Here is a 27,893-nt window from a genome sequence, read left to right as displayed (position 1 = left end):
ACTGTGAGAGCAGCAAACCATGGGAAAGTCTTCCATTTGAGTAAGGATTTTGGAGATGACTGCTCTGACAGAATCTATCATTGTTTAAGTATCTTAATTTAGTTTCTGTGAATCTTGACCAACAATGAGATTGGAAATATTCTAAAGTCTGTGCCAATGTCTTTTTGTTTTTCTAAATATTTCAAATCTGTCATTAAGGCCAACAACAGTAAAAGGTTTGATATTTTTTGGCAATATAGGGACATGCTGGCTTATTCCAAATAATGGAAGGGAGTTTTTATCCTTGCTCTTAAATATGGCACTGGGATTGAATATTCATGTCTCAGAAAAATCAAATTATCCGTTGATGTATCTGCTGATGGTGATTTATTCCATGCTGTAAGAGCCCAGTAACCCAGCCATATACCTGAACCTGTCTTACTTGCAAGATAGGTCAACAGTGGCTCAAAGCTTGTGGGTGTGGTCAACCAATGACTGACTTAACTTGAGGCCCAAGCCATAGGGAGGGAGATCATGCCCATGACCAGGAACCAGAATCAGGATGGTTTACAGGCCTGGGCTAGAACCAAACAAGACTGACTAAAGGAAAATAACAAACAAAAACTAAAACTAAGACAAACAGCAAAAATCTCAATGAAATGTTTCCTAATGATACTCTGCTATATTTATAGATCAGTGCCTAGCCCAATCATCATTAGAGAGGCTTCATCCATCAGCTGATGGGAATGAATGCACATACCCAAAGCCAAACATGAAGCAGAGCTGAAGGAAGAGGAAGAAGAAGGATTATAGGAATCAGAAAGGTTGATGACACCAGAGCATGGCCCACAGAATAAACTAAGCAGGGTGATGTGGGATTTCTCTCTGTATGCTGTGAATACCATTGATTAATAAAAGAAACTGCTTTGGATCATAGCAGGGCAGAACTTATCTAGGTGGGGAAAACTAAACTAAATGCTGGAAGAAAGAAGGGTGGAGTCACAGGAAAACCATGAAGGTCAACGGGAGACAGATGCTAGAACTTTACCCAGTAAGTCACAGCCACAATGCTGATACACAGATTAATAGAAATGGGTTAAATTTAGTTGTAAGAGTTAGCCAAAAGAAGTTATAACTAATGGACCAACCAATGATTTAATTAGTACAGTTTCTGTGTGATTATTTCAGGGCTGAGGAGCCAGGAATGAAACAAGTGGCCTTCTTACAATAGAAGGACACATAGGGACTCACAAAGACTAGGGGAGCAATCATGGAGCCTACATGGATCTGTACTAGGCACTCTGTACATATGCTATGGTTGTTTAGGTTGGGGTTTTTGTGAGACTCTTAACAGTAGGTATGGGGATGTCTCTGACTTTTTTTGCCTGCTCATGTGACCCTTTTCCTCTTACTGGGTTGCCTCATCCAGTCTTGATATGAGAGTTTCTGCCTGGTCTTACTGCACCTGGTTATGCTTTGTTCAGTGGATGTCACTGGGGAGACATACTTTTCAGAAGGGAAATGGAGAAACAGTGGATATAGGGAATAGGGGAAGTGCTGGAGAACTGGATGTGAAAAGGGTAGAAGAGATTATGGTTAGGATGTATTGTATGAGAGAAGAATAAAAAATAAGTATCCTTCCCCCCACCAAAAAAAAGTCTAGTTCGTTTCTCTCTCAATATTCTCTTCAAACACTTAAATCAGATTTTAAACATAACTGAGTGGTTCCAACATCTTTTACACATTCTCCTTTTCAACTCAAATGGTGTAGTGTATTCCTCTAAGGTTTTATCTTCTCTGTGTTATTGCTATAGTAAAGGAAAAGATGGAAAAAGTGAAAGAAATGATGAGAAGAGAGAAATAAGAGTAGGAGATGAGAGGATAAAATGGGAAAAAAAGCCATTATTAGAGACCTCTCTGTGCAAATTGAAGTTTCCTAGAAATCATTTTAACATCATGAAGACTTGCTTAGTTATAGCCAAGTAATTTCCACTAGTGACACCTGATAAGAGAAGCCCTTGACCTCATGAGTTCAAGTCCTACTCAAGCAGCAAAGCATGGCTCCATTTAAAAAAATCAGTCAATCAAATAAACAAAGAAATCATTTTCAAGTAGCATACATGTCTGAGAAGCTGCAGGTGTGAAGCTCAGTACTCAGATAGAGACTGTGGTGTGATCCAAAAAAACAGCCAAGCATTTGCCAAGCTGCTTTAAGACTTCTGTTTTTCTATTCAAAACACCTGAGTCCTTCTTTTACATTTCAACAGAAAATGTGATCACTGTTGTTTTCTTCTGTCCTGGGTTACCCCACGAGGAATATGGCTTTAGTATATTTTAATATAAAACCTCTAGAGTTCCCACTCCAGGATAGTTCTTGAGTAATACGTTTAAGTTGAAGAATTACAAAACATCTCAGTACCTTGTTGGTTCCTATCATTCCAGCTTTGAATTGCTTTCCAGTTAGATAATTACTGAGAAAGAAATACAAATAGTCTCATAGGGGATTTGTATAACATAGTTATTAGTAAAAAAGAACAAACACACCATTCCCCAGAAACTATTCACTTCAGTATTAAAAATAAGCCCCCAGACAAAACAACAATAACAAAAGCAACAAAAGTCTTGTTTTTACTCAATTTTTAATTAATATAGACAGATAATAGTTCATAAGTTGTGATGAAGTCCTACTGGATTATGAAGTATATATTATTTCTAATGAAGTATATTTCACAAATTTGGAATATTAAGTCATCCTTTGTAACAAAATGAATGATTTAAAAATATTTACATTTAAAACAGAATGGGCCAAGCAATTTCAAAAGTTGGAAATGCAATCCAAATGCATAAGACTGTTAAAAAAAGAGAGGAGAAAAATGTGGTAGTCAGAACTGAAGTAGGAACACCAAAATCCTCACTTCAAATATTGTCAGACATAGAAAGTCACATACAGGGTGTCTCTGAGTCCTGTGCTAAACAACAGTGATTCTGCAGAACCAGTTCTCCTTTCCAAGACTATCCTACACTTCCTTCAATACATTGTTCCAGAACAGTTAGCTTGTATTCTTGAAAAGGTCGTTGCAATGTAACCTGTACTATTAAGTCTGAAACTTTCTCACTGAACTCTCAGTAATAGATACTGTCTTCACTTGTTCTACTTCAGTCTTCCATAGTTACAGTTACTGTTGTTATTATTATTGTTTTAATTTAATTAAAATGTATTTACTCCCTTTCCACTCCTTGTCTATCCTTCCACCATCTCTGGGTCTCCTTGTTCCTCCCAAATTCAAGGGCTCCTCTACTTTAATGATGGTTATTAATATTCTTCTAAACAATAAACATAGTAATAAAACTTGCTGGGTACATACAATGTTGCCTACATGTGCGTGATTTTAGATCTGCCCATTTGGTATTCTTCCATATGTTTCCTCCAAATATATGGGAACTGATTCCAGCACAACCTCTCAGATGCCAAAACCCATTGATTTTCAGGTTCCTCATATCGACCATCATCATATGTATATATAAAGTGAGCCATGCATGTCTGTCCTTCAAAAACTTTAATTACCTCTAGTTGATTTGCAATCCCTAGCAAAAGTAAATTTTATACTTAATGTATTATTCATGAATTCACAATCCAAAATGTCTATACATGTTCAGAACAGTCAACATTCTAACAATACTTGAGATTGAGCTGCGATTGCATGAACCCATAGCTGCTGAGGCCCTGGACATGGAGAGTCACCTGGGAATTCCATGTATTTTATTGTTGCTTATAAAATAATTGTTTAACTATATTTTCTTATCACAGGCTCAGTGCATTATATAGTTATTTAGTCACCAGCCTGTATTAAGTATAGTCTTGCCTTCAAGAATTTGATGTGAAATACTGAATTAGAAGACTTCTAGAATTTTTCATTTTTGCAATTCAGCAATGTCGCCAGGATTCTTGGAGCATCCCTATGTCTGCCCGATATACTCACAATGCCTTCATGTGACTGTCCAGTCTACATCAATGCCCTGCATGATCTTGGAACTCCATCATATGTATGCTACCTTAGCCTTTCATGTACTTTCTGCATTGTAGGCCAATGAACATATTATTTTTCAAACTTTTAAAAATGGACATCAGAAAGGGGTATCTGTTATTTGCATCACATATATCAAGGAGATGTACAAGGATCCAAAAAATATATATTAATATTTAAAGGATTGTTAAGGGAGTGTGTTTGCTTTTACAGTAGCGGAGTAGAAAATAAATAATAGGTGGTTAAAATATACAATCAAAGATGAAAAGTTTAGTAATGAAGAATTCTGTTTGTTTACATAGAGCAACATGATGAGGAGCTCAACTCTGCAAGAACAATATGATGCTATCATGAAGAACAGAATTGTGAAGTGACAATAGAAACATTAACTTTGTTGATGTAAAAAATTAAGTTTTACTGATAAGTGGGAGAAATATCCATGAAAGAGAAGCAGATTAGGAATAAAGCAATTGCAAAATATATTCCAAGCAGGTTCACCCAGATCCTAAACAAAGCAATCCTCAGGAAACGGAAAGAGCACGGAGAGTGACTGTTTAAATCCTCACTGTTCAGCTCTGCTCTGTTTTCCTCAAAGGCTGTTCGTTCTTAGCAATGGAAAGTCCAATGAAGACATCTGCTGGAATTAATTTATCTTTCAGCCTATATTCTCTAAGTGCTCTGGCTAGATGAGTCAATATAGCAGAGCCCGGGGAAAGATTATAGTGTTTCAGATTGAGAGTCCACAAACAAGAAAACAGATTCTACTTCTTGGCAAGAATCTGATTTTCCAGAGATTCAGATTCATTATCAGTCAGTAGCATAAAGGATTCTTTTAGTTGTAAAAATTAATTAGCTATCATATTATATACTGTATTTCCTCTGAAACAGTAGAAATTATAGATGTAAATAATGTCATATATTTCAAATGTGTTTCATAAAAATATTTCTGAAAAATTGCTGAAAATATGAGTATGCATATTTGAAGAAAATATTGAATCATGTAAAATTTAGGAACCATGGAAGTAATGCCACATACACAATAATTTCTATAAGAAGGACATCAAATACAGAAGCTAGTGTAGTGGCTATAATGTTATAGAAGCATTATTGTACCTCAAAATAAGGTTTTAGAGTATATAAGAGAAGAAATACATTGATATTACTTAATTTGAAAAAGGTTTATGTAAAATAGGTGGCATCAATGTGAGTAGCTGCCACTTTCCTTTTTAATACACTCACTTATCCAGCAAATATTTGATTGATCTCTGCACAGCATTTTCTGGTCTGGGATTCTTGAATATATTAGTAAGTAAAAACAACTTAGATGCCTCTTCTCATGGAATTTAACATTATTATTTCCTTATTCAATTAAGGCATTACAGGACAAAAAGTTAACTCATCACCTGATCACATTTGATTGTGTGTAATCTGAAGAAAAACATAATGAACAGAATCCAAGCATTTCTTTACACTCACATGCGTGTGCGCACGCGCGCGCGCGTACACACACACACACACACACACACACACACACACACACACACACGTGGGGGAGGGGATTAAACTGATGAGAAAGTTTAGCTTTATTATGTTTTTACCACATTCCAGTTCATCAGCCTTAACAGTAAAATGTCAAATCACCCGTCACTAACTGTGCATCTAATGAAAGTCTATTTTCCGTGTTTGGGATAAAATATAAACTTATCAAGTATTTATTCATGAGAAAGTCACAGACTAGATGATAAATCCAGGGCAATATTCTGTTGTGGAATATTATTTTAACTAGGCAAAGACATGTTGCATTTGTTTAGGCTGCATTTCTTTAATTATGTAAAGATGTGATGTTTTTGCTTAACCTTGCCTGCTGAAGGCACCTGATTGTTCCAATAAAAAGTTGAATGTCCTATGGCTAGGCAGTAGAGGAATAGCCAGGACTGGCAGGTAGGGAGAATAAGTTGGAGGAGAAATCTAGACAGAGGAGAGAAGAAGGAAGAGGGAATGAGGGAGAAATAGAGGCACATACCTGGGGCCAGACATCAGGCTATTGCCAGCCAAACATGGAGACAGTAGGAAATAAGATAGAAAGAAAGAAGGAAAGAAAGAAAGAAAGAAAGAAAGAAAGAAAGAAAGAAAGAAAGAAAGAAAGAAAGAAAGAAAGGTTAAAAAGCCCAGAGGCAAAACATAAATGAAGCATAGCAGATTTAAGAGCTAAGATAAGGCTGAGCATTCATAACTAATAAGTCTCTATGTGCTGACTTGGGAGCTGTTTGGGAGCCTAAAGAAAAGCCTGCTGCAGCATTCCCAGATGAAGGAGTAGAACAAACTCCATTTTGAGAAAGAATTCCATTTAAGACAGGGCCTGGCCAGTGGATGAACTTTGCCACAAGCAATTCCAAGAAAGACTGCAAACTGCCTGTGTCAGGGTGACCCCACCTGGGCAGGCCAACCAATGAGAAACTTCAGCAAACAACATGTGCCGTCCCTCGATGTCCTTGTGGCTATTGGTAGCCTTTGTTTGGATGTCACACTAGACCTCAACCAATGAAATAAAAGTTGCATACCCTTACCCAATCCTGAAACATCAAGACTTGTATTGCCCTGATTGTGGTGTTTTCCCTATAAAAACCCCCATCCCCTGGGGCTCAGGGCTGCTCTCCTTCACACATGATAGTCTGGCTTCAGCTTCTAATCAATAAAGCCCCGTGTGTTTACATGGGACACCGGCTCTGTGGTGGTTTTGCTTGTGGGTCTCACGACATGGACATAACACAGCATATCAAATAAGCATAATAGAAGTGTTATAATGCAAGAGAAACTTTAAAAAAAGTCAAAGAAGGGTTAACATTGAGATGAACCCATGGGAAATAAGTAGCGGTTCACCAGTAATTAGAACAAGGTTGAAAATATTACAAATGAAATAAAATATCCAGAAGGATTTGAGAGATGTTGACCTACTTCCATTTAGCTGCTATCTCTTCTCCTCTTGAGCAAACTCTTAGCTTAGTTGATAATATCCCTAAATGTGCATTAATACTACTTTGCATCCTTTGTCCAATATATTTCTATCAATTGGTACATTAATAATTCTAATATAGTCTGTCTTCAAGACTAATCCCATCGTCAAATGGTTAAATAGACATCATCTTGTCAGTCATCTTCCAATTAATCATTCACTTTGCAATCGACCCAAATAATAAACATTTACACAACTTATACATGTTCTCCATCACTGAGAAATTTAAAATTTTGAAATTTGGAAGGGGTTGAATTTAAACAAGTTTAACATAAATTAAAGGAATGAAGCAACTGAATTTAAAGTTTACAAATTAATTGCTGGATGTGCAATTATTATTTTTATACAGATTGCAAAACTTTCATCTTATGTTGAACTTTAAACAGTTGATAAACTCCAAGTATATGTATTCAATTGTGTCTAAAGCCATAAGGAACTTGAAGGCCCTGAGAAGAGAATGAGGAAGTCCAGCACAACCAGCTAAGTACAAGGCAGAGTAACTCTTACTTCACTGTCACTTCAGGACATGAGCTGCTGACTCCCACAATCGTACAAGGACCAAAAGGTTCCAGTTTGTTGAAGTCAATTAACAGTTTTCCACTGATAATATTCTGAATATTTCTGCCAAAAACATGTCAACACAACCAAATTTGGAAATATATATAGTCATACTCATTTTACTAATACAAAGACCAATGGCTTCCTCTCACTAAATGATCTCTGGGCATGTAAACTGAAATTGTACTCGATCCCTATCTAGTGTTGTTTTGAGGCACCGTGGCTTAAAATATAGCTTCATAATCTTTCTATAATGAGAGTCTAGGGCTCTTTTCTCAGAATCAGGTAGGTTTCATTAATAGGTTGAACATTGCCGGGACTGAAGAAACACTATGTGATTCTACAGAGAATGTTATGAATCATGTTTATTATCTGAATATCAACTATTTAGTTATGTTTTGCCATAAAATAATATAGCTATTCTGATATTTGTTTGTTTGTTTCCTTTTAGAGGCAGCATTTCTCTGTGGAGCTTTGGAGTCTGTCCTGGAATTCACTCTAACCTATGCTGGCCTCAAACTCAGACATCTGCCTGCCTCTGCCTCCCCAGTACTGGAATTAAAGTCATGAGCCACCACCACCTGGCTGCTAATCTGATATTTTTTTTTTGTGGGAACGCCCGAGACTGTGGAGATGTTCTAAGCAGTGACTAAATTCTTTCAGCACTGTAATATGAGTTCTCATAACAGAATATCAATGATTATTCAACTACCAAAGGAATCTTATAAACTATATTTTTTGTTATCCTCTCTGTTAGATGGTCTTGCTGCCTGGTCAGAGGTTGCAGTCTATCATGGCCTGGCAGTTTTTTCTAAAATCTCAGTGGCATGGAGACTCCCTCCCTCCCCAGCAACACATCCTGCTCTCCAACTAGGGCTGGAGGATTGACTTTAACTGAAAACTGTCTCTAAGCCAGGTGCTAAATATTTCTTTAGCTTGACCCTTGGCATCAATTCCTGCTGGAAGATTCCCCTGCTAAACATATCATAACTAAGACTTATACTAAGAGCCTTATGCTAGGATCATGCCTCTTAACACAAATTAGGGTTTGTTCCAGCACCCCCATCCTATATACTCCATATAGTCTAGAGTAAAGTTGAGCTAATTCCCTGCAGTCTGTCTCCCAGACAGCTGTTTCCATCAAGTTCACAGGCCATACACAAATCTCTGTCATTGCTTCTGCCCCTTTATGTTCATGGACTTTCTATTTAACTTTATTCTTTGTGTATGTGTGAGTGTAGAGAATGTGTGTGGTATAGGTGCATGTAGCAGGAGTGATGCATGCACACATGTGGAGGCCAGAGCAGAACACAGGATGTTCTATTCTATCACTTCTACCATTCCTCATTTGAGACTCAGTCTTCATAAAGGGGAAGGTAGGCTGTGTAGTCGGAAGGCCACTTGTTTGTTTCCCGGCAGCCCAGTCTCCCGAAATAATCACTCAGAAATTATATTATTTAAATCACTGCTTGGCCAATAGCTTAAGCATATTTCTGGCTTACTCTTCCATCTCAAATTAACCCATTTCTATTATTTTATATTTTACCATGAGGCTCGTGGCCTACCAGTAAGGCTCCAGCTAGCAGCTTGCATCTTTCTCCTCTGGTGGTTACATGGCATCTAGCGACCCTACCTTCTTTCTCCCACCATTCAGCTTAGTCTCCCCCCACCCCAGCTCTATTCTGCCCTATCACAGGCCAAAACAGTTTCTTTATTCATTAGCCAATAAAAGCAATACATATACAGAAGAACCTCCCACACCAAAGCTGGCACCAAATAGCACCATCAGTTATCCCATCTCACCTCCATGAGGACGGTGTTACAAGCACAGGGAGCCATCCCTAGTTGTGTGTGTTACCTGGGGTCCAGACTCTCAGGCTTGCACAGCGATTGCTTTTACCATCCAGGACGTTTCTTCAGCGCCTTGTCATTTGATTAGATAATCCAATGTTTCCAAATAACTGTGAGATACTAGTCTACTGATGTATGCTCTCCTAAAGCATTTCATTAATATATATTACTTCGAGAAAACAAGCTTCTTTCCCCATTTTTATACCTGTGTGTGATGTATTTTGAGGTTCCTTACTCCTTTTACCATCTTATTCTTCATCACCCTGACACCCTCATATGCTATTATCATTTTTACTGCCCTTTAACTGAATTTGTTTGTATTTCTTCACAGTAGATTGCTTTTCATTATAGTCTTAAAACATCAAAAAAGAGACAGAAACAATTCAATTCTAAGTACTTTTCATCAAGAATGTTACATTTCATTGCTTTGTCTATGTAGTATCTATTATCATTTTTCTACTGTAAGATGTCAAGACACTAGAAGATTTAATCAGGATGGGGAAGAAATCATGTGCTATGAAAAAGTATTGGGAAAAGCATTGTGTCTGCACATAAATGCAAAGCAGAATTCTGTACAGTCAGCCAACTGTAGGTATAAAGAGAAACGTGAAGTTGGCAGAAGAGTGCTATGAACACCCAAAACTTATGCTTAATAATGTATCATTGTCTAGTACACCAGGGGATTTATTCGGGAAGTGTTTAAAAATTGATAACCTCTGTGGAGTGTTCTTCTGTGTGCTACAAATATGTGTTGTTTTTATTGGTGGATGAATAAAAAATTGCCATTTGGCCTATGGCAGAGCAGGCTATAGCTAGGCGAGAATGTCAAACTGAATACACAGGAAAAGAAGGCAGGGTCAAGGAGATGCCAGCAGCTGCAGGAGGAGTAAGATGACAGAGCATTATTGGTAAGTCATGGATCATGTAGCAATACACAGATTAATAGAAATTGATTAATATATATGTAAGAGCTAACTAGTAATAAGCTTGAGCCATCAGCCAAACAGTTTGTGGTTACTATTAAGCCTCTGAGTGACTATTTTATAAGTGGCTGCAGGAACAGGTGGGACACAGAAAAGCTACTGCCTACAGATAACATTATAGAAATAGTCTTCAAGCCTGTGAATTTCATAAAGGAAAAGTCCCAGCAAGTCCTCAAAAGTGTTCGTACTTACATTTGGGTAGTAAGATGGAAACATGGAGGCTTAAAGATGAAATGTGTAATTATCGAATCATTTATGGTATCAAAAGGAAAATTTATGCCAGAATTTGAGAATGAAAGATGGCTTACCTATTTCATATTTTAGTGAATTTAATTATTCTTTTCATTCATTTAAATGAGTCAAATGTGGCTTCAAAGTGGAAACTGATTATTAATGCAACTTTCCAAGTCACTGCAATGCTTCACTAGTGTTTGTGTAGAAATGTGTGGCTTAGAAAACCTCTTCAAACAACATAGTCGAGGGAAGGCAGAAGCATAGATCTTCTGGCTTGGTGCTAGGTAATTGGGCTGACATATTCATTATCAGGTGATTGGCATTAGGGTTAATTTCTGTATGTGGAGAACTTCTTAAAGTAAAATTTATTATTATTGTAACAACAAAATGAAAGGTGCTCCTAGGGGTATCTATAAAGTCTGTGTAAATAGGATCTATCACTATTATTGAACAATTTAAAGAAAAGCATTTATATAATATGGATGTTCACAAGAAAGTATAATTCCCACAAACCAGAAAGGGACATTTCCTTCCAAAAGATGACAGCCTGGAACATTTTTGACCTATTTGATGACACTCTCCAGGGATCCCTGGTCTCCTTTATATCTGGGAATTACACTGACATTTGAGATGAAGACGTACAGGACAGTATGGTGAATGAGTTTCTAGTTATGTTAATGTTTCTTCACCTCACCATTTGCATATATCTAGAATATTCCTCTATACTTCCACTAGTCTCTTAAAAGTTTGACATATGTACTGGAGTATAGTCAGAGATTACTCAACATATTTTTTATAAGCAATTTGATTAGCTCTATGATAGAATCATAAATAAATTTCTTATTTATGCTGCAAGATAATGGGAATAGGAAACTTTCAATTTTCATCTGAGCAACTGCAAATAGATTGCAATTTCCTCTTCTGATTGATTTGTTCTATCTACCTTTGATGAATAGGATCATATTTTTGTATTGCAGTATCTTTCTATTTATATATTGTATTTATTTAAGCTTTTGCCACTGCATGCATAAAATGTCATGAATTTGAAATTAAATGTTTGTATTTTATCCTTTAAAACAGAATGATCCGTAGTATCCCAGGAAAGAGATATTTGCACTTAGAATATGACTACTATAAATGTTTTCTAACATTAGCTAGCTCTGAAATCAATTTTGCCTTCATAAAGGGAAGACGAAACACAGGCATACAGGTCATAGGAAAGCCCAGGGCCAGCCTTATGGAAAACTAAATACTGTTACCCATGATTCCTAAAAACTATGGGTGGAAACGCAATCAATAGATTGATGAAAAGCTAAAGTTCTACTCGTAACCATCTCTGCAGAATTTAATCCAATAATAGTGCAAAGAAAGCCAATAAACACAAAAATTCCCTAATCATGTTTTGTTCAAGAATCCATTTACTTTTGAGTAAAAGTAAATGATTTTCAGCATTTTTTTGTTTGTTTTCTTTTCCTTCATTTCTACTGGGGATTGTATTCGAGGCTTTGCCTCTGCTAGTCATGGACTTTACTACTGCGGTAGATTCAGAGCTCATTTAATTAGTGCTGATTTTATTTCAGCTTGAGTTAGGTTCTCATTAAGTTGAACAGGTGACCTTTTACTTGTTATATAATCCATGCAGGTCTAGAAGTTGAGATCCTTCTGCCTCAGTCTTCCAAGTAACTGAGATAGCAGCTGTAGAACTCCACTCAGGACATCTAAAATATTTTCTTGTTTTCAAATTCTGTTTAGAGAACTTTGGTGAACAGTTCTTCAAAGCCATATAACAACATTTATTACAGAAAATACGTCTGAGGCAGGTTAGGTGCTTCAGATGTAAGTCCACAACCTAAGTTCAATCCCTGAGACCCGTGGCAAAAGCAGAGAATGGACTTCTGAATATTGTCTTTCAACTTCCATATTCACTTCATAGCACACACAGATACACACACACACACACACACACACATGTGCAAACACACAGACACACAGAGATAATCACATACACACACATACATGCAAATGCACACTAAACAATCCCCCCCAAAAAACAACTAAAAATGCATCTGAAACTATAATGATCAATAAATTCTCATTACAGCTTTTCTAGACAAAAGAATTTGATCTCATGTTATCAGTGGGAAACAATTTAGAAACCTACTTCTCACAGATAATTAGCATTGTGTAGCTTTGTCTCAGACTCAGAAGCTCAGTCATAGATTCAATATTTCTAAACACTGCCATACTACATATCTGGTTCCTTGTAATAAATGATCACATATGCACACAGGTTTATCAGGAGCACTGCTTTGTGCTACAAGCTTATCTGCAAAGAATGGCCACAGTCTGGGTCTAATTGCTCAAGAAGCCTGTGCATTGAGAAACTGGAGCAAAACAGTATTTAATTGGTCTGCTGAGCTCCAAAGTGGATCTTTCGAGCATGGCACTTGTCGCTTACTTTCTAACATTTAACTGCAGATTCTGACATGTTTCCTTGTCAATGCTATTATGGTACCAAGCTGATGATGGGTGTGGGCTCAAAAGGCCCCACCCCTCACTAGGAAATTGAAGGGACTCATTTTTCTTTAGAATTCTGGTTACTGGCAGGATGCCTATGTCCCAGTAAGTGTTCCACATTTATGTGCATATTGGCAGGATTAATTAGACACAAGATAATGTATTTAAATGAAGGCATGAAATTAGGAAGGCATGCATTTTTGTGCTCTTCAGGAAGAGTTGAAAGGGACAAAGGGTGGATATGATCATAAAACATTTGATAAAATTATCAGATAATAAACAAACTGAAAAAAAATAAAATATTAGTGGACATAGGAAGTAAAGGAGACACTGTCTTCTTTGCACAAGGTAACAAGATTTTTCTCTGAATATTACCTGACTTCTGAGAAGCACTAAAGGCAATATTCTCACCAATAATGCTTTGTTCCGATTTAATTTGAGAAGGATTAAATGGTTTCTAGGCTTCAGTTGCTAACAAACTCTCTGAAATATTTCAAGATTTCCAAGTGGTCATGATCTATATCTTCCTCAACTTTTCTACCAAGAAAGAATATTTATGAAGATTTAAATGTGTACTACTCTGAGCAGCACACCTCTGCATCTGTGTGCAAACAAGGCATCCCAGAGGTATCACCTTACACCTCTGTTTCAAATACATATTCTATAATTTATTGTATGCACATATTTTATTTATTTATACATAATGCATGCATTTATATAACCATGACTAAACACATGGTTTTGGACATTCTAGGCATGTTCTCTATCATTGAGCTATGCCCAGAATCCCAATATACATGTTTTGATTGCAATATGTGATACATACCAATATATATTAATTGACAGAGAAGGGACAGATCTGGGAGCAGTCATCAAGCAAGGCATTATGACCTCACATGCTCAAAATATAATAAATAAATTTTCTCTTGTCTCTCACATCATTTTGATGTTTTTCATAAAAATATGTATATTTATTTCTTCATTTTTATCCCCACAGTAGGTGTGGATGCATTACATATGTCTGCAGGCAAAGACAGTAGATATGAGGTACAACTAAGTGGTTAATTGTTGAACATATCACATAGAGAGAAAAATGTCTAAGACATAACACTTCGCTGGGTCAATTAAGAAATCTCTTCTATCAGCAGTGGGGTAGAAGGTGCATGCTTATACTGGCATTTGAATCCTTTTTTAATTCCAGAGGCCATATCTTAATTACTTCCAGTTTTGACCGTATGTTAGGCATTTCAAGTGACTCCCAAATTCACATGAGTCCTGAATTGTATTGGAATCTAGAGTGTTAATAGTCAAGCTGGACATTTTTGAAACACCCAGTAATTTGAAAATATGATTCAATGTGAGAAACTTGGTCTGTGATGTTTGCAGGTGCACCATACTGATTATTTTTAAGAAACACTTTGCCAAAGTCTTTTGGCAGATAGAAAGTTAATTAAAAGCCCACGTTCACTAAGACTCTGGGTACCAAGCAGTATGTTGCTTTTATTCAGATTCCAGGAAACTCCTGCTTAGATGCCTTGAGCATAAATGACTTTGGTAATAAAAAAAATAGCATGTCCGTGTTGAAATCGAAGGGCCTTGCTGTTCCATCCCTGACTCTTATTGGCTCTGAGGCAGTTGGCCCTGCCTCTCCCTCTGGACATTGTAGTAGGGGAGCTGGAGACACTCTCCCATCATTTCCCATGGGAGAGCTGACCCTACCACTCAGAATAGATGGCCACATCCCTTACCGCAAGCATGGGAGACCTGACCTGATGGCATGGGTCTAGCAGGAGAGCTAGCTCTGCCCCTGGGCCTGAGGTAGGCAGTCCTAGTGGCCTGATCAGCAACCTACCACCCAGACTCACATTTTGGACCATGGGATGTCCCATCCTGCAGCTGCCTCATCTGTGATCTGCTGGAGTACATGAGAGGATTGGTCCTTTGGACTGATGACCACAAGATCTCCATGACTCAGAGCAACAACAGGATACTTGAGAGGAGTTTCAGTGAGGGCCCAGTGATGATGGTGTGCCAGAAACCAGAGGCCTTGAGCCAGACAAATAAATCATTGCAATGGGCATTTTGTGGGTGGTGTTGATTGGACAAGGAGGGTATATACTACCTGACACACTATAGCTTCCAATCAATGCCACTAGGATAAATGAAGGGGTGTTGGAAAGATGGAGGAACAAGGTCTTCTTTTTGTTGTTTGTTTTGTTATTAATTAATTTTGGGAGCATTCTGTAGGGGTGAGGGGTGAATATGGATGGACTGGGATGTGAGTGGGATTGGAGTGCATGATGTGAAATTTCCAAATAATCAATAAAGAATTGTTTTATAAATTAGCATGCCATCCTCTTGTATTTATGGAGATCTCAGGACTGTGACTTTTGCCCATGTGTATATGGCAGACACCAAGATAGTAAGCCGTAAGCAGAAAGGCCAGGATCAAGAAAATTACACATTCTGGGGTGGATTTAAACATGGGTCCCCTTAACAAAATTTCAGCATTTTCCTGTTCTAGTATATGTGTGGTTTTTTAAATTTGTTTTTATTTATAGCATTGCTATGACAACCTCTGATGGTAAATAAATTTTCTTAGTTTTGCATCACTGTTCTGCTAAAAGTAATGTTGCTTTTTTGTGAGTCAATACATTGTGTTCTCACAGTGGAACAGTTAAGGAACTATTTTGGGACAGTTAATGGCTATTTTGAAAAATGACCGAGTTCTTACTAAGAACTAGATTGTTTGGGTATTTGTTGCATTTTTATTTTTGTGTATGTTTCTCTTGTGTGAAAGTAAGATTCCATGGAGCTAAAATTGCTTGTGAGCTATCTTCCATAGCTTCTGGAGACTGAATTCAAGAGCAGTGAATGCTATTAATGCAGAAACATCTCCCAGGGCTTTCTAGTTCATGCTTTTATTCCCTGATTCCATTGCCCATGTTCCCAGGGATCTACATTACTAAATGGTGAATCTTTTCACTGTATTTTCACAACAGCTTTACAGACTTGGTGATGACTTTTTCCTGTGTTTTCGTACACAGACTTGAAAAGCTTAATATTATAAAAACATACCTATTTTCACTGTTTAGTAGCATATGGAAATTGCACCGGTTGGCTTTTGTTTAAAATCCTCGTTTATGGTTTATGCCATCTGCTGACGCAAACTCTGAGAGCCACTTTGGTCTCACCTCTGTACACCTTCCACTGAAGTCAAGAGGTCAGCAACACATTGAACTGTGAGCTAACACCAGTTCTCTTTGTCAGCACACCTGGAGTCCAGTTGCCAATTTTACACCCTAGTCAAGGTGCCATCACTTGTAACAAGAACAAAAAAAGCAGCTCCCATGATTTATATCTTCTCACTCCAGTTTGTTTACTTTGTACAAAATGGAAATGGTATTTTCTGTTTACACTTTTGGACTTGCCTTTCTATTCAAACACTATGATGTACAAAACAAATGGTTAGAGATTAAATACATTCTCCAAGACACATTTGGAACCTATAATATCCTCAAACATTTTCTTTAATAAAAGCCATTTTGATCATGGGATTCTAAACACTAAAATTAAATTTAAAAATTAAAACCATACAATACTTGGTCATCTGCCTTATGCAGATCCATGCACTTTCAAATGCTATCTGGAGAGTCTAGCACACTCATCATATATGTGTAGAAGGCAGTCTAGTTGGATGAAGCATATTTTCTTTGTTGAGTAAGAAAATGGACACACATTAAATTCCATTTCAAGTTAATTCTCTGAAAACACTATGCCAAGGTTGGTCAAGAAGAAAAGCTTAGTCACCTTCCTGAGGACAAGACAGACCATGGTGGGAGCTTCTAGACCTCTGCTGAAACAACAGGGGTGCCATAAAACATCTTCCTGAGAAGGTAAAATAAAACTCTAACATCAGAGAGAATTATATTGACAATGGTGAAGATGCAATAATAGAGGTAATAGAGGGCAAAAAAATATAACTGTATCTACTTGGGAGAAACACAGGTGGGAGGATCATGGTAGAACAGGTATGCTACAGTACAGGTGACAGAAACATTGTATAGTGGGCATGGTTCACAGAGCAGGCCTGTTACAGTACAGGTGACAAAAACATTGTATAGTGGGTATGGCTCACAGAGCAGGCCTGTTACAGTACAGGTGACAGAAACATTGTATAGTGGGCATGGTTCACAGAGCAGGCCTGTTACAGTACAGGTGACAGAAACATTGTATAGTGGGTATGGCTCACAGAGCAGGCCTGTTACAGTACAGGCGACAGGAACATTGTAGAGTGAGCTCTGGGACTGATGGCTCACAGAGCAGGCCTGCTACAGTAGCAAAAGTGATAAGTACAAAATGAGGAGAAAGCATTTGAATTATTTAATAAATTTTCTCCAGAAAACTTACAAGCCTGTAGTAGTGTAACAAACACTTGGCTTTAAAATATGTAAAAAAATACTTATATAACACATGGACACAATGTAGGCACATACAGCACACACATACTAATGCACTTGGAGAGAAACAGAAGGCTTACATAGTAAAGCTTCTATGAGGGATAAAGTATTTTTGTCTTTTTGTCTATATAAGCTTAAAAGGTTATTTTAGATATGTCTCACAAATTTCATGGAGAGCCCCACACAACACTACCGAGGAAGATTTCAAAGGCTTCGAAGGAAATTGGGAAGAAAATCACATCCATAAAAGTTTCAAGAGAAAAATAAAATAGCAAGGCATAGATATAGCCAAGAGAGAAGAACTCTAAAATGGGAACCGAGAAACTGAAGAAAGAATAGAGGAGGGCAGTGGAGGAGGCAGAGTGCTCCCGTTGTCGAGGATCAGCAGAACTAATACTGTTTAAATGGCAATGTTACTAAAACTGAAAGTGACTGATGGGTTGAAGGCAACCCTGATGAAAACTTGATGGCAAAACTAGGGAGAAATACTTCAATTAACATACAAGGATAGGCAATTCCAAATAGCTCACACAATACTGAGTAAAAGAAAAAATACTAAAGATAAAACAGGACCTTATTCAAACTGTTCTGCAGAACTATAGTAATGAGATCAGCACAGCACTGGCACCAAAACAGGAGAGGGGTACAGTGGAAGGGAACAGAGGCTAGAAAATAAATCCATACAGTGACAAGCAGTTTGTTTTCAATAAAGATAACAAAAGCACACTTTAGAGAAAAAATAGCCATTTCAAACCTTGTGTTGAGAAAAACGGATACTTGCATGAACAAGAATGAGGCTAGATCCCTTCTCTCATCCTGTATAAAGTTATCCAAATGTACCAGTAAGCTTAGTGTAAGACCTAACGCCTCAAAACTGTCATGGGAAAACATTTCAAGACAGATTCTTGACAAAAACAATCTGAAAAGGACCTCCAAACAGTCAAGAAAATAAAGTCATTAATTGACAAATGAGACTGCATAAAATAGAAGTGTTTCTGTTCAGCAAAGAAAACAGTTAACAAACAGGGCGAGGAGATAGCTGACAGACTGAGAGAAAGTCCTGGATAGATATCTATTTAACACGAGATTAAAATTGGAATATATAAAGAATTCAAAAAATAACACTCAAAAATAAACAGATGAATCAAACAGAAAAAAAGAGAGATACGCTTGTTTAAAATATTTTTAAAGGTTCTGCATAGAAAGTCCATCTCAGTCAGAATGGCTATAATCCAGGAATTAAACAACAAACACTGATAAGAATATGAAGAAAGAGCCTTTATTCATTGCTGGTGGGAATATAATATATGAAGCCAATATATGAAGATAGGAATAAAAATTCCTCATGAAGTTGATGCCAGCACAACTCTCCTGGTATACCCTCCAAGTATTCTGTGTCTGAATACCAAAGAGATGCATACATGATGTCTACATACTACAGGGATGCATGAGCATCACATCCAATTATAGAACTAATCCCCATAGTCAGGATGTAAAACTAATTTAAATGCCAATTAACAGACAAACATCAAAAGAATATGTGGTACCTAAACACAATGAGGGTCACTGAGACACAAAAATCAGGTTTATATTATCATAAGGAAAATATGTAAAGATGTGTCTCATTGTGTTAAACAAAAAGAGCCAGACTTAGTACGAAAAAATAGCACATTTTCCTATTAAATATTGTATAGATAATGATGGAGTATTATACGATAGATTAGATAGACAGATAGATAGAGAGATGACAGATAGATAGATAGATAGATAGATAGATAGATAGATAGATGTCTTACAGATGACAGACAGCCAGATAAATAATGATACAGATATATTGATATAGTTATAAATATGGAGATAAATAGGAAAAGGCTACATAGAGAAGCATGACCACCAGGAGGAGGGAAAGGGAAAGGAGGGTTATCATGTGTGATTATTTAACAATGTATAAAGACTTATATGTATGGAAACATCAAAACAAAAGACATCATTTTGTTCATTGTTTTTCAATGAAAATTGATGCAGCATAATGGAAAACAGAACCTTATTTTAAGTGTTCGTATTGCTATAGCTGTTTCAGACACTTTGAGGGGACAGGATTCCAAAGTGACAGAGCAGAGTGACTCTTAGGCACCTGTGTCGGGCATACTGCCTTATGGGCTACAACAAACTCTCTCTAATAGTTAACCAGTTCACCTAAAAATTATGTGTGGCCCAAGCCTGTAATTCTAGTACTCAAGAGGAAAAAACTGGCAGATTTCTGTGAATCCAAGGCCAACCTGGTCTATGTGGAGATTTTCAGCCAGCCAGGGCCAGGTAGTGAGGCTTGCCTCAAACAAATACAAAACAAACAATGTGTGGACTGAGACTGTTGATCAATGGGAGAACATTAGCCTAGGTTGTGCACGGCCTTGTGCTCAGTCTCTACCTTCATACACAAAGCATGTTACTTTTCTTTTATAGAGAGTCATTCAAGACTGATGGGCTTGATTTTCTTATATACCCTACACCATGTTATATGATTCAGGACTAACAACAATATCATCTGCTGGGACTGGATAGAGATTATGCACTGAGAACATATAAATCACAATTTCTGCCACTATTAAAAAGACAAAGAACGTAGATAAAACATAAACATTTGACAAGCTTTTAATGCTAATCTCTAAAACACAATACTGCATATTACATTACCCTAGATTTATTGAAACTCATCTTAAACAATTGAATTTTTTATTATTGTTTTTGAAAAATAAGCATTCTGAATTCTGCTTGGCTAAATCCTCCTTGCTCTATTCTGTGATAAACCATGACAGGTAATAAATATTTATTAATTTCAATGACAGGAAATATATTTAGTCCTAGAAAATCAATAAAAGTAACCCTTAGTAATTTCCCCAATATATACAAGGTCATAAGGAACTTAGTTTTAATAATTCATTTAAGCAATATAGTTTGAGTTGGAGACAAAAGTCACATGCGCCCAGAATAGAGGGCTACTTGGCTGGAAGCCAATAGTTTTAGATGACATTTGTGTCTGCTCCAGACACAATACTAGAGGAAGGAGGCCATGGCTTACTCATAAGTATTGCATTGTGTGTAAAGTGTGGTTTTGGCCATTTTAAGAGACTTGTTGATGAACATAGAATGTGCTTATATTGTTTGGGATATAAATAATCCAATATTTTGAACCTAGAATTTTCGTTAGTAAAACAGGAAAAATGTATGGAAAACAGTTACTTTGAAATTATAAGTATTCTTCAGCACACAATAAGAACAAAGGTGATAAAAAACATTGAAAATATGATTTCATGAATATTTACAGGATAATATGTTAATATATCACGAGATTACATAAACTACTAAATCTTTTATGCCCACAATCACAAGTAGCAATGCTAGGATAAGGAGAGTAAGAAATAAACAAGAATTGGGCTCATCTGTAGTACAACATAGTGCTCATGCAGTATTCCTGTTACCTGTACAGCCTTGCATGTCTAAGTCAGGCTGCTATGCATAACATACATCCTAATTGCAAATAACGAGGGAGCATGCTCCTTCAAGAGCACAGCCTGAAAGAAAACTTTCTCCAAAAGCTCTTTCAGGCTGAGTTCATTTACATATAGACCCCACCAAGCTGCTTCTGTACAGACCAAAACAAAGTGGGGAGGAAGCCACTGAACCTCTGATGGTAATCAACTGTTGGGGAGTTTGTTAAGACAGCTTTCAAATCAGTTGCTTTGAAATACGGAGGCACATTAAAATTCCTTAAGATATATGTTTTGTTTTGTTTTGTTTTTTTAAAATAAAAACAAAAACAAATGGAAGCCAGTACAAAATGATCTAACTGACAAGCTATGTGGTGGGCTCCTTCATGTTAAAAGTTTTTTACATACTGTAAAATGATTCTGATGGACTGGATGTGATATATTTAATTTTAATGAGTGTATTCTGTGATGATATAGCTTAAGCCTCCAAAGAAGGCTCTTATCTGTGTTTTTTATGAGAATGTAATACAAATACTTGTTTTAAAATTATTAGTAACTCATTGTTTTTCTATTTTTGTTGTTGTAATGAAAACAATTAAAAGTTCCTGCTTATGAACCAATCTCTTTGATGATAAAACATTGCTTTCTGACAGCTTTCCCTGTGCAGTCATGGGAACTGTAGACTGAGCTACTGTCCACTGAGAGCTGCCTAATAACCGTTCAGTGAACTGGCTGTCCTACATGGGTCCAGTATGTTGAGTATACACAACGAAGTTTAAAGACTATACATTAGTAGTCATCATTCTAACACATGGGAAAAACGTACCTTGCTTTTTGTCTTCGAATCTGGAATCTTGAAAGCAATTGTTCTGGGCAGATTCAACATCTGTGATGGATTTGATGGGATGAGACTGAGAGGAGGAGGCTGATCACGGAAAACTGACGTCAAGCAGAGTTGTACAGTCTCTTTCATTGCTTTTATCTGGGATTCCTGAGAGTCAGGGGAAGATTAATATTTTTACCTATGGTTCTTGTTACCATTTCCACATTGGTCTTATAATACACTCACCCCATACAAATAGAGACAGGTTTTCAAATGAAATTTCTTGTTCTGCTTCAATATGATGCCTACAGTAGCTTCTCTACTTGAACACCTTCTGCCCAGCAGGTGGCATAGTTAAAGCTGTGGAACCTAGGATGAGGGAATGGAACACTGGGTGACAGGCCTTAAGTTAAAATAGCATGAGTGTACTTCTGACCTGATTTTTGATTTCTGATCTTCACTCTTGCTCTCTCTCCTTCTCCCTCCTTTTTCTCTTCCCACTTCCTTCATCTCCTTCAGCTACCTGATTTAATGAGATTTGATCAAGCAACCCAAGTACTGCCGCTGCATCTGAGAGCCATTCCGCTACCATGTATTCCCTCTAAGGATGACCCAGGAGTACCTCAGGCACTGTCATGAACTATGAATGTGGTCCCATATATTGGTATTCATAGTGTCATTTCACATTGTCAACCCTTCGAACCATGAACTAGACTAAGTTCTTCCATCTTTGAGTGACTTTTCACCAGATATTTGGTTGCATTGTTGAAAAGAAATAACTAACGCAGAAAACTGATAACAAAATATCGGTCAGTTGCTGCTGTAGACCTGATTATGTTCTCTGTAAGTCTTTGGCTTACAAGAGGATATGGAACAGTTGGAAATGCCAGGTAAGATTATTCTAAGAAACTGGAAGCAGTATTTGGTAGGTGATTCTCCTGGGGGTTTGGAGGATCAGTATCCCAGCAGAAATGAGAACCGTGAACACACCTTGGCACAGGAGGCCTCAGAGGGTGAGAAAGATTGTATCAGACATTGGTTAAGAGGTTGCATATGCTACATCCTGCAAACTCTCTGACAATGAAATGAGCATAGTGATGAATTAAACGCAGTGGACTGACTGGTTTGATGGAAAACATTTCGAGAGAGCATAACAGTCAGGATGCAGGGTGTTGTGCACTGCGCTCAGTGAGGTTTGCAATAGTTCTTCAAAGAAGAAACTGGGGCAGAAGGAGGTGACATGTGAGTAGTTCATGGAAAAAAACACAGTTGAGTGTAGTTAAGGGGGAGGCATGGGACAGATACCAATAATCTGCACAATAAAATTATTGGTAGAGTTAAGGTGTGATTGCACACCCTACATGAGGACAATAGAAAGGAACATTTAGGCTAAACCCTCACTCCAGGAAGGTTCTAGGGGAAACAGTGTGAATCCATTTGAAAAGAGAGTGTCCCACACAGGGGATTTCCATGGTGCCTTTTTGACAGTTTTGAGGCTGGAGAGATGGCTCAGCAATCAAGAGTATGTACTCTTCCTGTACAGGACTGGAGCTTGGTTTCCAGCATCAGCACATCCAACCCTTTCTTCTGTCCTTTTGTAGGACTGTGCTTCTATATAAAATACCCACCACACCTATACACATAATTTAAAAATAAAAATCAATCTTAAAATGAAAGATGACCATTGGCCTTTGGACTTTTGAAGAGTGTTGGGCATATGAAAGATTATATGGTTTTTGACATTAATTGACCGAATTGTCAGTATGAGATGGGTATGAATATAAAGGTGAAAATCTATAATAGAGGGTTTCAATACTGAACGCTCACAGACAACAACATTATTTCCCATTTGCTTGATTCTTTTTCTTTTGTTCTGTTCACACCATACACCTAGCAGATTAGGCACATCAATCTCTACATTAGAGCAATAACTCAACTCAAATGCTAAAAGTAATGACCAGCCATGAAGTGATGGTTTTAAATGCACTGATGTATTGTGAAAGACAATGCACATATATTGAATTTTGCCTTAAATTTGGTGACACATGTATGTACTCAGAGGCTCCGACCTCATCTGGAAATCTCCAGGTTAATATAGTCAGCTCTCAGTCTTTAACTGTTAAAGGGGTTAGAGAACGATTCGTATTCTGCTTCAGGCTGTACTCAACATCTTCCTTCCTGTGTTTCCTTTATGGGACTTAACCTGCACGGGGATTTCCTGTCATACCTTTGAGTACAGTTCTTTGTTGACTGTCTAGATAGATACTACCAGTAACCATAGTGTGAGATTTGTCACCAGAATCAGTGCCATTGTATTCTTACCACCTCAAGAGTGTGCTTCGAATGGAACAAGTTTGTTTCTGATGCTGCCAGTGTTGTGTTCACACAGGCCCAGGGTCAGAATCTGTCATCATTATACTTCTAGGGCTGTCTATACTGGAGCTTCAGGCAACTATTTACTTTGAGGTTCACTACAACCAGATGTCCCTTACTGAAGTATGAGACAACATATATAACATGCTTTCCTCTGGATCTGAAGAACTATTCTTTTTTTCTGATAACTTTTGATTTACCCTTTCCCTCCTAGCCCCAAACTATTTTTCCCATTTGTTTTCCCCTCCGCTTTTGAAGTGGTAAATTCTATAGCTAAAATGCCCCCAATTTTCAGTATACTCCAGTTGCAGCTGAGTAAATAATAGCTTTCTGGAAACTCACAATTGATGCATAGATCTTGAGATTCTTTTGGTTATTTTGGTATGATAAACTGGCACTTCATTCATTAAAAATTACACTGAGGACAAATTTGGGGTGTAGTTACATGATAGTTAAGGTTACTTCAACATGAGACAAAATATATCTAAAAGGAAAACATGCACAAGGTATAAGAAAAGTATTCTTATACTTATAGAAACAATAGAGAGAAGTGAAGGACATTTTCTTTAAACTGTACTTTTTTCCATTATAGATTGAGATAACCTTTCCACCTGAATTTAGAGCTAGTTTTTAAATTTCATATGCATCTTGCTTGATATTTGTTAAAATCGATCTCTAATCATGTAAAAGTCTTCACAGTTCTTTGTACAAAAAAAAGAGATGACAGAATTATGAAGGTTAAAGACAAACTGCTCGTCACAGAAAAGCAATCTTATCTCACTCACTGGTAATAATAATGGATAAGCTTCCTGAGCATTTTCTGCATGACAGGAAATATTCCTGTCAGTCTAGTTAGACCTACAACAACTCAATCACCCCTCAGCTCTCAGTGGTATGGCTATGAAGCGTAGCACCAGGGAGATTTGAACATGGCCTAAACACCGGAGGACAGTCCCTGGAGACTAGCCACTGCTCTCAGACTAGCCCATGCTGTGGCAGGGTATGGGCTCACTGCACAGCAGTGCACATGAAGGAGATGGACAGTGGAACAAGCACATGGTACTAAAGGTGAAGAAACAACTCTACAGTAGCCCCGAATTCTGTCCACAGGCTGTTTCTAACCAATACAGTGTGCTGTGGCTTCGGAATTTGGTGTTATCCACAAGTACTTGCAGTGCAAGATTAATTTTCTATTATTCTATTGTCTTGTGGGTCAGAAAGTATTATTTTCTGATTGGTCTATTATATTTGATATTGGAACAAAGATAATGTCGCATACATTTTTTTATTCCTGCAATGTCCTACATAATATCATCTCACAATAGCTATTTTAAAGTCCAGTAACCATTATCAATTAAATAATTATATCATGTCAGATCAGGAAGAATATTTTAGAAAGAATAACTCAATGGCCATAAATGATAGTCTTAGAAGTTGGGAGATTGCCTCAGGACCTTGAAGACTCAATGTCTTCTTAGGATTTAATACATTTTTCAGAGACAGTGGCAGCAAAGATAGAGAATAATTTTTTAAATGTGATCTAGGAAAATTTAGGATTGCATGTTCCTCTTGGTTTTCTAATTCCACTAAATCTACAAAAGTCCTGTGTCCTTTGTAAAAAGTGACAGAGCAGGAGTTGGAAGAGATGAGGTGAACATCACTGGAAAAAACTTGAAATTAAATGTTTTATAAAACTAATTTTTGATAAAATAAATTATGACTGTTCTACCCCAAATAATAGAAGCCAGGCTGCCCTGAACTATTAATTGTTAATAACTTGGATAATTAATAAATGGTAATTACAAAAGACTAAGGTTGGAGAAATATCTATTTCTCTGAATATTTAATTTGACTTCAAAGCTCCAAATCTTACAAAGGAACATCATTAGCATTTAGGATATTTTCTTCCTAATTTCTCCATTGTGACACAGTCTACATACTTTGTCTGTCAGCTGTGAAGATGTTTGGATCATAACAGAGCTAAACAGTAAAATTTTAGCCTGGGCTTAAACTTACCATACAATGCAAAGTATATGGCTCAGTATCAAAGTATCCATACAGTATCGGGTTTCCTAAAGTGTAAAACCTGTAGATCTTCAAAGGAAACCAATCCCACATGGTCTCTCTCCTATCTGTTCCACAGTGAAATGCCCACGGTTCAATTCTGGTAATTAAGGGGCAGCCTCTTTTCTTTACAGATTCTCTGAGTTCGTATAATGAATCAGTGAAAAAAAAAGTTCACAAATGCACTGGTGTCCCTGTTCAATATTATGTACAAGGTTAGCAGCAGTCTGAATTGAATAACTACTTAACCCAGCTGTATCATGCATAAATTACAGACAAATAGACAAATATTTATAATACAAATAAATATGGAGGTAGCATGTACCCAATGTCTACATATATATTGCATGCTTAACAAGCATGCGATATTTACATATTCAGTATTAGCACAGACTATTACTTTGCATCCATTCAATGAGTGGAGGGTTAAACACATACATGCAAGTGTACTTCGCAGCCATCTACACTAAATTTCTCAGGAAACAATTAAATCCATAATTTTAGTATTTGTTCTTTCACTTATTCTACCTCCATAAAAACTAGATTTCATGTGTTTGAACAATTATTACTTATAGACAAAAATGTATTTTTATTGTAATTTTTATGTTTGGAATGGTATTCCAAAGTATGGCTATAAAATATGTATAAAGTCCTATATTTTCGATTATTGACACATGTAATATCCTTGTGCAAATTTCCAAACTCTCGAACAGGAGGAACAGTGCTAAGGCACAGGTGTTTAACACACATTTTAACAGCTGATGGCTACTTCCTCTTTACTTCCAGAGTTATCACAGAACAGTATGGCTTTCACATTAAGTATGTTTACACACAGTGTTATGGAATAAATGTGCCAGTAAGATAAATGAAAAATGGAGTCACAAACCCTCAGAGTTCCCTCAATTGACTGTGGCAGAAACAAATGAGTGCAAGGAAGCCATCACACACTCAGGAGTTGGATGACCAGCTTTTGTGCAGTGTCTAGAATTGCGCTGGATGGCCACAGGCAGCAGCAAGCACACACTGTGTGCCTGAAAGCCGCGTTGTGACGGCTCCTGGGTGACAACTTACCCTGTCGAGAGCTGCTTTCTCAAGCTCATCTTTGGCAACAGCTAACTTCTGTTCCAGCTCTGTGAGCTGTTGGGCCTGTAACAGAGAGGGAAAGCAGTTCATTTGAGAAAACACTATACTCCACATATTTGTTCTTCACGAGAAAGTAATGAAAGAAAAGGGATATAGCCTGGTAGTTGAATTTAAAATTCAACTAACAGAACTTTAAATCTTTGAAGACAAGAACTTTAAATCTTTGAAGAAAGAAATTGAGGAAGACACCAGAAAATGGAAGGATTTCCCATGCTCTTGGGTAGACAGAATTAACATAGAAAATAGGGAATCTTATCAAAAGAAATCTACAGATTCATTGCAATGCCCATCAAAATCCCAGCAAAATTCTTCACAGACCTTGAAAGAACAGTATTTATCTTCATATGGAAAAGCAAAGAACCCAGGATAGCCAAAACAATCC

The 27,893-nt window shown here is 37.2% G+C and overlaps 1 protein-coding gene across 3 annotated transcripts in view; it reads right to left on the bottom strand.

The window, feature by feature from the left end:
* LOC125399432 (leucine zipper protein 2) overlaps positions 1-27,893 on the bottom strand; it is a 379,570-nt gene that overhangs the window by 29,771 nt on the left and 321,906 nt on the right. For all 3 annotated transcript variants that reach the window (XM_087901310.1, XM_048432858.3, XM_048432861.3), the window contains 2 exons: positions 27,440-27,514; positions 21,935-22,099 (listed from right to left, as the gene is read on the bottom strand). In XM_087901310.1, the coding sequence (XP_087757436.1) occupies positions 21,935-22,099; positions 27,440-27,514 (240 nt within the window). The remainder of the gene's footprint in view (positions 1-21,934; positions 22,100-27,439; positions 27,515-27,893) is intronic.

Source organism: Myodes glareolus, chromosome 24 (assembly GCF_982192425.1).
Source record: "Myodes glareolus chromosome 24, mMyoGla1.1, whole genome shotgun sequence".
NCBI classification, from domain to species: domain Eukaryota; kingdom Metazoa; phylum Chordata; class Mammalia; order Rodentia; family Cricetidae; genus Myodes; species Myodes glareolus.
The sequence above is the reverse complement of the archived record's forward strand: the minus strand, read 5'-3'. Positions and strand labels throughout refer to the sequence as shown.